This window comes from Sceloporus occidentalis, unplaced genomic scaffold (genome assembly GCF_023333645.1).
Source record: "Sceloporus occidentalis isolate IW3139 unplaced genomic scaffold, rSceOcc1.0.p SCAF_5, whole genome shotgun sequence".
Taxonomy (NCBI): domain Eukaryota; kingdom Metazoa; phylum Chordata; class Lepidosauria; order Squamata; family Phrynosomatidae; genus Sceloporus; species Sceloporus occidentalis.
The window spans coordinates 178,112,931-178,125,181 of record NW_028316985.1 but is presented as its reverse complement, the minus strand read 5'-3'; the positions used below and the strand labels follow the sequence as shown (position 1 = coordinate 178,125,181).

General features: G+C 43.6%; 1 protein-coding gene across 3 annotated transcripts in view; it reads left to right on the top strand.

Annotated features, from left to right (window-relative positions):
• Nucleotides 1–229: 229 nt before the first annotated feature.
• FRAS1 (Fraser extracellular matrix complex subunit 1) overlaps nt 230–12,251 on the top strand; it is a 318,860-nt gene continuing 306,838 nt past the window's right edge. For all 3 annotated transcript variants that reach the window (XM_089526272.1, XM_089526273.1, XM_089526271.1), the window contains exon 1: nt 230–600. In XM_089526272.1, the coding sequence (XP_089382398.1) occupies nt 534–600 (67 nt within the window). In that variant the 5' untranslated portion in view covers nt 230–533. The remainder of the gene's footprint in view (nt 601–12,251) is intronic.

Below are 12,251 nucleotides of genomic sequence, written 5' to 3'. Positions count from 1 at the left end.
CTCCTCCTAAGTCTCTTTAAGGGGGACTTTTAGGTCGCCCTCTGCCCCCTGAAGAGGAGCCCCCTCAAGCCCTGAGGCGCGACCCCTCCCCGCCTCCTCCTCCTCCGCCTCCTCTTTCCCCCTTTTCTCCTCCTCCTTTTCCTCCTTCCTCTCCTCCTCCTCTTCTTCCAGAGAGAGACCCTCGACTGGCTTGCTTTGGAGAGCCTCGCCAGAAGGAGAAGAGAGAAGGAGAAGGAGGAGGAGAGCTCGCCCTCCAAGGATAGATAGAGAGTAGCTCTCGAGCAGGAGGCTACTTTCTTTCTTTCTTTCTTTCTTTCTTTCTTTCTTTCTTTCCCTCCCTGTTCTTCTCTCCTCCGCCTTCGCTCTTCCCTCTCCCTTGTTTCTGCCTTTTCTTTCCTTTCCCCCCTTTTGGTCTCTTCTCTTGACCCAAGAGCTGCTTGTTTTAAAGAGAAGAGGAGATCCCTCTTGGGCTTTAATGATTATTTTTTAACTTATTACTCTTGGGAAAGAAGAGCCTTCTCTTCCGAGGAAGGATGGCTTCCCCGCCGCCTCTGCTGCTCCTCTGGGCTGCTTTGGCCCTTGGGGCGCCTCAGGCTGAAGGTGAGTGGAGACCTCCAACTCCTCGGGGCTGCAGCCACACTGGAGAGATGGCCCGCTTTGGCACTGCTTGAGCTCTTGGTCTGGCCGAAGGCGATGGGATTCTGGGCCTTGGAGCGGAGCTGACCAAGAGCTCTTACTTTCCTAACCTTTCTGTGAAGTCTCTGTGCTTGTAGTTTTGCATCCACTGGTTCTTCTTGTCCAGCAGAAGACACTTGAGAGAGTTTGTTCTTGAGAAGGCAGGGAGGCCATGGGAGATGGATGCAGCAGAGCAGAGCTCAACATGATTCCAAATGGAAAGAGAGGGAAGGAGGAGAGGACTTTGGGACTTCTGCAAGAAGGGTTTCCTCAGTCACTCTGGGGGATTCCAGATCAGTGGGGATGTGGATCTACACCAGGTTTTTAGGCTGAACTGAGCTGTCAGTGGAGCTCAACTCTCTCCCTGGAGTTTATCAGGGGAGGAATTTCCCTTAATTTCGAATAAAAAGAAAGTGGGGCCAGAACGTGAATCCAAATTGAGTTCCAACTGGCTTTCCATTGGCCAAAAATAGCATGCCATTGCCTGAATTTGTCTGTGGCAGTCTATCATGCAATAACGTGAAACCCCATGATTGCATTCAGATTGCCATTGGATTAGACTTCCAATTTCCCTTGTCTGATAAACAAGTGCAGGGTTTGGGGTGTGCATGTGTATATGTGCCTTCAAGTCGCCTCTTGACACTATTAACTTAATAGGCTTTTCTTAGTATGTAGAGAGATCTTGTAGCATCTTTGAGACTAACCAAAAAAAAGAAGTTGGCAGCATGAGCTTTCATAGACTTGAGTCTACTCCCTCAGATGCATATGGCTTTTCTGAGGCAAGGAATCCTCTGTAGAGGTGGCCTTGCCAGTTCCTTCCTCTAAAATATTTCCCACAGCACCTGGAATTTGTTGGCAGCCCCCGTTCCAAGTCCTAACCAGGGCTGACCCTACACTTTGGATAGTTCCTTTACATTACAGATAAGAGCATGTATTCACTGCCTGAGTGACATGGAAAGTCACCAACTGTGACTCTATTCCATTTGTGCCCTTGAGAATCCAAAGACAGTGCAATGTTGAAATCATCCCATCTTGGACCAGATGATGTGATGTGACCCAGAGTGATAACTTGCACTGTCTTACCTTTCTTTGCAAAGCAGAACAGTAGCAGGATCTGGTACACTGCTTAGCAAGTTGTGAGAGTGAAGCAGCATTTCCCCTAACCCCTGCAAAACTGCCCCTGCCACATGTGCTGGGAACCCGCAGCTCCCACTATCCCCTCCCCGTTGCTGGCTGGAGGTGCTGGGAGTTGTATTCTAACACACCTGGAGGGTACTGTTTTGAAGGGTGCTGGTTGTAGGAGCTCTAGATGTTCTGCTGCCTGAGGCAGAAAAGCAAATTTTGCCCCACACTCCCCACAAAGTCAAGATGCAGAGAAGTTAAGCTGCCCAAGATAATTTAAAATAGTTTTTTTGGTGGAGTTTTCAGGCTATGTGGCTGTATACTGGAAGAGTTTGTTCCTGATGTTTCACCAGCATCTGTGGCTGGCATCTTCAGAGAATTCAGAGATTCTCTGTAGATGTCAGCCACAGAAGCTGAAATATAGCCTACAGCACTTGGTATTCATTGAAGGTCTCCCATCCAAGTACTAACCAGGGCTGCCCATGCTTAGCTTCCAAGATCAGATGGAATCTGGTGCTTTCAGTTTATTATTTTATTAGTGGCATCCATTAGGCAACCAAATACATCCTTTTTTGGATAACATTTCCCACAGTTCCCCCAACCTTATGAGAGCTGTAGTCTAGGAAAAGATGATCCCTCTCCTCACAGCTCTTTATAGTCATTACATATTGTATAATTAATTGTAACTCAATATATTTTCTGGTGTCACCCAGTTTGAAAATTGCTATTAAAAATGCCAGATGACGCATGGTGCCTGCCAACATTCACTTCTTGCGTTCCCCGATTCTTTTAATGCACATGTATCCCATGACAAGTCAGAAATGTGTGTATTTCAAAGTTGGCTTGTTTATAGTTTTGTGTCCTACATATGAACAGCATGTTTCTAGAGGAGGGCTACCAAAATGGTGAAAGGTCTGGAAACCATTGAGGAACGGCTTAGGGAGCTGGGTATGTTGAGCCTGGGGAAAAGAAGGTTCAGAGGTGACATGATAGTCATGCTTAAATATTTGAAGGGATGTCATATTGAGGGCAGGACAAGCTTGTTTTCTGCTGCTCCAGAGGCTAGGACATGGAGCAATGGATTAAAACTTACTGGGAAAAAATGGCAGCTAAATATTAGGAAGAACTTTCTGATGGTAAGAGCTATTTGACAGTGGCATATGCTGTCTCAAAGTGAGGTGGAGTTTTCTTACTTGGAGGTTTTTAAACAGGCTGGATGGCCATCTGTCAGGAGTGCTTTGATTGTGTCTTTCTGCATGGGAGGGTCGGACAGAATGGCACTTGTGGCCTCCGACTCTGTGATTCCCATGTGCAGAGAAAAGAGGAGCACAATAGTGCTCAAGTTCATGAATAGACAACTACAGTACATCATTGATATACTTGCTGGTTACCTTAAGCCTTTGATACACAGTCAGCAGAAAACAGCTACATGAAAATATTTCTCCTTTACGCCTGCCAGTTACAACTGCTAATATTACTGTTTAATAGAGAGAGATCCTAACTGAAAGAAAGAAGTTGGCAGCATGATCTTTTGTAGATTTAAGTCTATTTTCCTCAGATGCATTTGAGATGCATCTGATTTGCTCAAATGCATCTGAGGAAGTAGACTGAAGTCTAGGAAAGATCATGGTACCAACTTCTTTCAGTTTGTCTCAAAGGTGTTACAAGATCTCTCTACATAATGGTACTACAGACTAACACAGCTATAGCTTTGAATTACCGTTTAATGTCAGTAATGTGCTTGATGTAATATAGAACATAGGCATGGCATGTGTAGAGCTATCTGGCATCTCATGTATGCCAGATACCATTTTTTAGAAACCTTGTTTGTTTGGAAAATAATTCATCCTGGCACTGTGTGATAAACATTAGAGCTGACATTACTCCACTATAAGCTGTTCGACATCTCCTCCCCCCTCCCCTAATTCTGACTGTTTGCAGAGAGCAGTAAGATTTATTATCGTCTCAGTTGTCTCAGAGCTTTTCTTAAAGGAGACAAGTAAGTGATTGGATGACACAGAAACCTGAGTGTGTAATTGTGCATAACAACTCTTTTCACTTGTTCCCTTTCCTCAGTCACTCATGCTCCAGTTTGTGTTTATTTTTCCTTAAGGGATCACCGACATGTTTGCATCTGGTTCTTGGCCACCAAGCAGAAGGCTGTTTCCACCTCCTTTGGTTGTGTGATTTCTCCAAATCTTGCGGATTGTTGGCTGTGGATATGCTTTCTGTTGTGATTACTCCTGGAATGGCTGATGTGCAATTAAAGTCATGGCTGGATGCTGTGGTCAGTCAGACGAGAACATGCTTGACTTGATGTATAAAGGGAAAAAGTATAGCATGATACAGGTGGACCCTGTGCTTAGATGCTCACAGATAAAAGGAAGTAGTAACCCCACCCTGCTCAGCCTGCCTTTATCTAAGAGAGGGCATTTGTGAACTTATGCATGACATGGGCTAAGTAAATAGAAATGATTCTTGCCCTCTCTCAGAGCACTGGGATTCTATATCTTCAGGTGAACTAATTGCCAGGAGTGTGTGTTGCCTGCCTTCAAGTCATTTCAGACTTATAACAACCCTAAGATGAACCTATCACAGGGGTTTCTTGGCAAGCATTTTTTCAGAGGGGTTTGCGATTGCCTTCCTCTGAGGCTGAGAGAGTGTGAGTTGCCCAAGGTTGTTCAGGCCTGATCTCCAGAATCACCATCCCATGCTCCAACCACTACGCCATGCTGGATCTCCTTTCAAATGGCAGGAAGTTCAAGATAAAAAGAATTTGTCCATCTTACAAATAATAGAGTAAGGTGTGGGACACCTTGCTACAACACTAACTTAAGTCCAAAAACGCACTGCAGAAATAATCCAGCTGAAGACAGCTTTAACTGCCCTGGCTCAATGCTCGGGAATTCTGGGAACTGTAGTTTTGTGGGACATTTTGCCTTCTCTGTCAGAGAGCTCTGGTGGCACAGCTAACTACAGTTCCCAGGATTCCCTAGCACTAAGACAGGGCAATTCAAGCGGTCTCCCACTGGATTATTTCTGCAGTGTGTTTTGGGCCTTAGTTATATTTCAGTTCATGGATGATAGGTTAGATTAACCCTGGCTACTAAAAAAAATGAGACCTTGCTATTCAGGGATAGTACTGTATGTTTGTGTATGATATCCTGAGGACAAGGTGCGGGTGTTGCTTTTCATGCTCTGCATGTGAGTTCCCAGAAGCAGCTGTCTGGGTACTTTAAGGAAAGAAACAGACTGCTAGACTTGAGTGGCTTTGATCTAATCCAGAAAGGCAGTTCTTATGTTTCATATGCCATGCAACAGCGCATCTGACACCCAATGGATTTAGTACAGCAGTATGAATGTGGCTTGATGGAAATGGATGTTCTCCTGCAATACCCATCAAAAAGCCCTGTGTGCCTTTGTTCTGCTATGGATCTGTTTGCTAATCTCGGCTATCAAAATGTTGTTTTATCCTGTGCATCATTATTACAGGTTTGACACCTGCTCCCACTGTGGGATGGATGGAACAGGGGTTCCTTTAGCATTTAACTTGACTATGTGACAAAAAGAACAGAAAAGTGTCTCATTTCACTCCAGGGCAAGCATTATCCAATACGTGGCAAGTTAGTTCTAGATGAGGGCATTCTCTTTATGAAAATCCATTATGACATTTGGGGCAAGCTGTTTCCTGTTGGTAAAATGGGCTGAGGAATAGTGCTGTTTGACCGATTATAGCTCAGCAATAGAAAAAGTGCTTTCTATCTTCTTTTAGAAGAATCAAGTAGCAAATGATGGGGAAGGGTTTTCAGTCTGCAGAATATTTCACAGTAAGAGAAAGCAATTCTATGTTAGATGGTACAACCTGGTACAAGTCATTTTCTGAAGATGGTAACTTAAGGTGGCCATATTAAATTAGAGCATTGTAAAAAAGTAATTTCTAGACCACACATCTTAGAATCCAGCAACATGCTGACTGGGTGATTCAGGGACTTGTGCTCCAAAAAAGGTAACTTTTGCAGGCTCTACTTTATTGCTGTTGTGTCTTCAAGATGTTTCTGACTTATGGTGACCCTAAAGCTATCATTGGTAAGATTTGTTCAGAGGGGGTTTGCCTTTGCCTTCTTTGGAGGCTGAGAGAGAGTGACTTGTCCAATGTCACCCAGTGGGTTTGCATGGCCAAGTGGGGATTTGAACCCTGGTCTCCAGAGTCATAGTCCAGTACTCACATCACTACACTATGCTGGCTCTCCTACTTTATTATGTCCATTCTTAAAATAAAATTGTCAGAATATTACTTGTACCAGGTAGGAATATATGTCCATCTATCCCAGTACTGCTTGCTCTGACTGGAAGCTACTCTCCAGCACTTCTGTGCTGACAGAATACAGTAGGTCTTTACTTCAGATAAATTAAATTCAGAACATCAGCCAGTCCTTTATTTGGATTTATAATAGCTGATGTGAAATAGAATCCTTATTTTGCCAATAATTGTTCATTAACATAAGATGGGAAAAATCACAACCTTTAACAACCCTAGTTAAATCCTATTATGCATGACTAATCTGCAGAGAATCTGTTTGAGACTATACCTTTTGAAAAGGTAAAGGAGGGGGCATTATGTGTGCTGGGTCTTCCTTTTCCATATCCCCAAGGCATTGTGCAGTGCACTCAGATGGTTTCTCCTTCTTTGGCTTCATTCATTATTGATCCAAGTGCAGGAAAGACACCTGGCTGCAGATGACAGGAAGGAATGCAAATTAAATGTACAAGAATGGCAGAATTCAAAGACAAAGCTGTGTTAGTCTGGAAAATCAGTATGCAAAGGGATCTTGTAGCACCTTTGAGACTAACTGAAAGAAGTTGGTAGCATGAGCTTTTGTAGGCTTGAGCCCACTTCCTCAGATAAGTGGAAAGTCAAGGCATAGACCTATATAAGCAGTCCATGTGTGAGAATCTCCATGTGGAGATGAGATGATAGGTTCAGTTTAAATGATGGTCTTGTTGGGGGACAAGGAAGGAGGAAGGATGTTGCCTAAAGCCAAGGTGAGTGGCTAACCATATGAGTATTGAGATGTAGTGTGGGAATCAAAAAGAAGATGTGATGAACTGGCCAAGAGAGCCTCTTCCCCACACCATGAGGCTGGGTGTGTTGTTATAATGTGTGTAGTGTGCTAGGGAATCATTGTCTCTGTTCAACCCACTGTTGATGGACTGCACTTTGTGGATACATTCTGATTCTGTTATGTTTCTTTCCAGTCTCTCTTTGTAATTTTTTTGTTCAAGGATTGCTGTTTTGAGGTCCGAGATGGAATGCCCAGCAACACTGAAGTGTTTTGCAACTGGTTTTTGTGTATTCCTATTCTTAATGTATGATTTATGTCCATTTATCATCTGGTGCAGAGACTGGCCTGTTTACCCAATGTAGAGTGTTGAAAGGCATTGCTGACACAGTATGGCTTAAATCACATTAGAGGATGAGCAGTTGAAAGTCCCTCTGATATTGTGGGTGGTGTCATTAGGTCCTGTGATGACATTTCCCGAATACATGTATGGACAAAGTTGGCATCTGGGTTTGTGGCAAGGGCAAGCCTTTGTATCCATGTCCTCATCTGTATTGGGTGTCCTCCTATAGGTAAATAACTGTTTGTGGTTTGGAGACTATCTGTAGGTGAATAAAGTCCTGCCAGCAGGAGTCTTTGAGACTCCCTGGGTAGGGGAGAAAACTTTTGCATTTTCTTCAGACCAATTGACATAATTTGGTTTTGGAGAGGAGTGTTTTAAAACATATACAGTGATGCCTCAGTATCTGGTGGGATTTGGTTCCAGGACTGCCCTCCCTCCCCCGGTGGATTCTAAAATCCATGGATGCTCAAGTCCTGTTATATGTGGTGTAGTAAATTGTCATCTGATATATAAAATGGCAAAATAAAGGTTTGGATTTTTGGAATTTTTTGGGTGTGTGAATATTTTTGAATCGTAGTTGAATGGGATGCAGAATCCTTGGGTATGAAGGGCCAACTGTACTGTAGCTGTTGTTTCGATATTTTATATATTTTTAGCTATAAGATTCTTTTGAGCCTTTTTAAAGAAAAGACATCCAGGAACTATCTAGTGCTGGAGAAGTCATGTGTGTCAACAACCTCCAAATACCCAGAGAATCTAATGGCTCACTGGGGATTAGAACCTGGGTCTCCCAAGTTTCAGGTTACTATCCTAACTACTGTACTCGGATAGTGATGCTCGGGGACAGTTGCTCCTCAAAAACGGAGCTTAATTGTGGCGTCCCTCAGGGTGCCATCCTGTCCTCCATGATATTTAACATTTATATGAAGCTGCTGGGAGAAATCATCTGTAGACATGGGGCGGGGTGTTACCAGTACGCTGATGACACCCAAATATATTTCTCCATGTCTAGGGCATCAGTGACAATGACAGATGGCATTTCTCCCCTCAATCAGTGTCTTGAGGCAGTAATGGACTGGATGAGGGAAAACAAACTCAAGCTGAATCCAGACAAAACAGAGGTACTTACAGTAGCGGCTCCTAAACCAGGTATTGGGCTGCAACCTCCAGTCCTAGAGGGGTTCATGCTCTCCTCAAAGGACTGTGTTCACAGTCTGGGGGTGCTTCTTGACCCGTCGCTTCAGATGAGAAATCAGGTGAATGTGACGGTCAAGAGCGCCTGCTATCAGCTTCGGCTGATACTCCGGCTGCGTCCTTTCCTGGAACGGTATGACCTCAAAACTGTAGTAGATGCACTGGTAACCTCAAGACTTGACTTTTGCAATGCGCTCTACATGGGGCTACCCTTGTGTCTAGTCCTAAAACTTCAATTGGTACAGAATATGGCGGCCAGGTTGATCACTGGAACATCTAGGAGTGACCATATAACACCAATATTAAAGCCACTCCACTGGCTGCCTATTAGTTTTCGAGCACAGTACAAGGTGTTGGTTATTACCTTTAAAGCCCTACATGGCTTGGGCCCAACCTATCTAAGGGATCGCCTACTTTCATATAATCCACCCCGTACTCTCAGGTCCTCTGGGAAGAATTTATTGCAACCTATAAAAACTAGACTGACTGCAACTTCCCAGAAGGCCTTTTCTGCAACCGTTCCCAGCCTGTGGAACAGCCTGCTGGACGAGATCCGTCAAATCACCAACTTAGACAGCTTCAGTAAAGCTGTCAAGATGGATCTCTTCCGGCAGGCCTTTCCAGAATAAACTACTTGGCCATGTGGTGATTGCCTCCCCCCCATATATATTATGACTGCCACTTTTATTGGTTTTGTTATGTAATTTTAAATTCTGTATTGTTTAATCCCCCTCTTTTAAGGGGGGATATTTTGTATATATGGTTGTATTTTAACTCTTGTAAGCCGCTTTGATTGTTTTTAACAAAAAGTGGGATATAAATAAAACTTTTATTATTTATTATTTATTATTTATTATTACTCCACCATATTGGCTAGTTGGCTGTCCCCTTCTGTTCCAGAATTTGCTTCTTTACAGCATATTCCTTACAGCACAAAACAAGGAGCCTTTGCAAAATCAACAACCCTGCATTTTGTTTCCCTAAGACTGAAGGGATGCAGTCGAATTGCTGCATAGTCACTGGCCTTGACACTTTTATTAACAGCTTGGCAGGTGCCTTACAGAAGTGACTGTTGCTGCCTCCTTTGGGAGACCAACTGCAACTTGGCCTCAAATCCTTCCTTTGTCTCCACATACCCAGGCGGTTTTGAACCAAATCCTCATGTCCTTCAGAATTTCTACCGATTACAGCTGCCAGAACATGTCTACATTTTTTTTTTAAATCTCTTTTACTGGAAGAAAATACCAACATCTTTGTCATTTCTGCATTTCTCTTAGCTGCTTTTATAGGTGCTTCCCTTTTTCCTTTAAAAAAAGTTGAACAACTGCATATGTATGACACAGACTCTTTAAAGTAAGTTTAAAAGGGGGAAAAAGGAAAAAAAGTATACAGTATATATTTTTAAATGATAGCTTTTCCAAGCGATGTGATAGCCTGGAGCTGGTAAAGATAATTTTCAACACTAATGGAAGGGGAATTGGGGGAGAACTCTGGCTAAACCCAGCCTGTTCACCCTAGCTTAAAAGAACAGGCAGGGCATTGAAGAGGGCAGCTCTTCTTTACTTCCTCAACCATCCAGATCTTAGGAAATGTGTGTGTGTGTGCCTTTAAATTGCCTTGCAACATATGGTGATCCCATTAATTTCATAGGGTTTTCTTAGACAAGGAATATTCAGAGATGTTTTTGCCAGTTCCTTCCTCTGAAATATAAGCATGGTATTCATTCATTGGCAGTCTCCCATCCAAGTACTAATCAGGGCTGACTCTGCTTAGCTTCCAAAATCTGATGGGATTTGGTGCCTTTATAGTATTTAGGCAGACTTTAGAACTCTCAAAATTTCTTAGCTAGTTTAATCTTTCTTAGAATGAACTCTCATAGAATCACAGAATCATAGAGTTGGAAGAGACTGCAAGGGCCATCCAGTCAAACCCTCAGCCATGCAGGAAATCTAAATCAAAGCATCCCTGACAGATACCCTTGGCTGTGTTGGCTGTGGAAATCTGGAAACAGAGATCCAAAAATGTAACTTTTCCAAGCTCTGCTTAGCCAGCATTCTCATCCCCCATCCCTGTTTTGTCTCCATGGTGACTTGGGGGCTGTGCAGACTGCCCCTGAAGGAGTGACCTGCAGCCGCCTTTGTCTATGCCAGATTGGGGCTGCGGCAGCCACATGCTGCAGCTCTGATCTGGCCTTTCCATGGTGCAAAAAGGAGCCACAAAAAGTGGCTCCTTTTTACACCCTGGAAAAGGTGCTGTAGCTGCTGCACCATGGCTTTACAAGAATCATTTAGTCATAGTGCCAGAGAAGCACCATGACACCACCCACCGTGTGGTGCGGTGTGCAGTGCAGTATCACGCTGGCCTGGGGTGGAGTTGGGGCATGCGTCATGTAGATGCCATACCCCAACTCTGCCCCCAGGCTGGCCAAAGATGCCAGTGTGCACAGCCCCTTGGTAAACCTTTCAGTTGGTCTTCAGGATCTGAGCTCAGATTCTGCTATTCTAACCAGCACTGTCTCTAGGAATTTGCATCGAGGTGTTACAAGTGTGACCTTAATTTCATTTGTGAAGTGTTGGAAGGTCTGCACCTAAGTGTACATATACTAAGGCAGAGCTTGTAGGACTTAGCTTGTTGACTTCAGGTCCCAGAATCCCCAGTGGCCATGCTGATCTGGAATTTCTGGGAGCTGTAATCTTAAAAAAATAGCTTTTCCAAACAATGAAATACTGTGCCTGAGGACATGCGATTTCTAACTTTGAATCCTTTGCTTCTAACTTTATTATGGGGCCCAATTACATACAGAAGTACAGTACATTGTTTTTGTGGCTAAATAGTTTTTGGGCCCTAAGGCCACTGTCTGGAGAATAAAGGAGTTCCCAGGAACACAGAGGTTGCCTGTTACTTATTGTAGTATTTGGATAATACTATAAAGGACTTTCCTTCCTTCCCCTTCTCTCTTTCTTCCTTGCTGGCTTCCTTGCTGGCTTCCCCTGTGCTTTGGAATGATATGATTCTGAATTTAAAAACATTCAGAATCAAAATAAAGCATCATCGGTTCGGGAACATACCTGGGGCCCTTTCACACCAGACAGTTTTAGCACTCTGATTCCACTTTAATTGCCATATGTGCAGCCTATGGAATCCCCAGGGTTTGTAGTCTGGCAAGGCACTAGAACTTTCTGGCTGAGAATGCTAAATCACTCCTTCCTAAACTGCAGATAACAGGACTCCATAGGATGGAACCATAGCATTTAAAGTGGAATCACAGTGCTATAATTATGTAGTGTGAATGGTTCCCTAATCTCATCTGATTTTAGAAGTTAAGCAGGATCAGGCTTGCTTAGTTCTTTGACAAGAGACCAGCAAGGAATACCAGTGAAAGAAAGATTCTTTCTTTTAGTTAGTCTCAAAGGTGCTACAAGGTCTCTATACATAGTGATTTCCAGGTAAGGCTAAATGCGAATCCTACCTAGAACTCTGGTAAACCATTTTTGCCAGTCAGGACTGGCAGTACAGGACTAAGTGAACCATTGGTCTGCTAAGGTGAAGGCATCTTCCTATGTTCCTAATTTAAAACAGGTAAACTAAGAGCCAGTGTGGTGTAGGTCTTTGCGTGTTGGACTAGGACTCCAGGAAACCAGGATCCAAATGCCAACTTGCCTATGGAAATTCATAGGGTGACCTTGGGCAAGTCACACTCCCTCAGCTTAAGAGGAAGGCTGTGGCAAATCTACTTTGAAGAAAGCTCACCAGGAAAACCCCCTGATAAGTTCACATTAGGATTTCCGTAAGTCAGAAAAGACTTGAAGGCACATAACAACAACAGCAACAACACAACAACTTTTCTATTATAATAG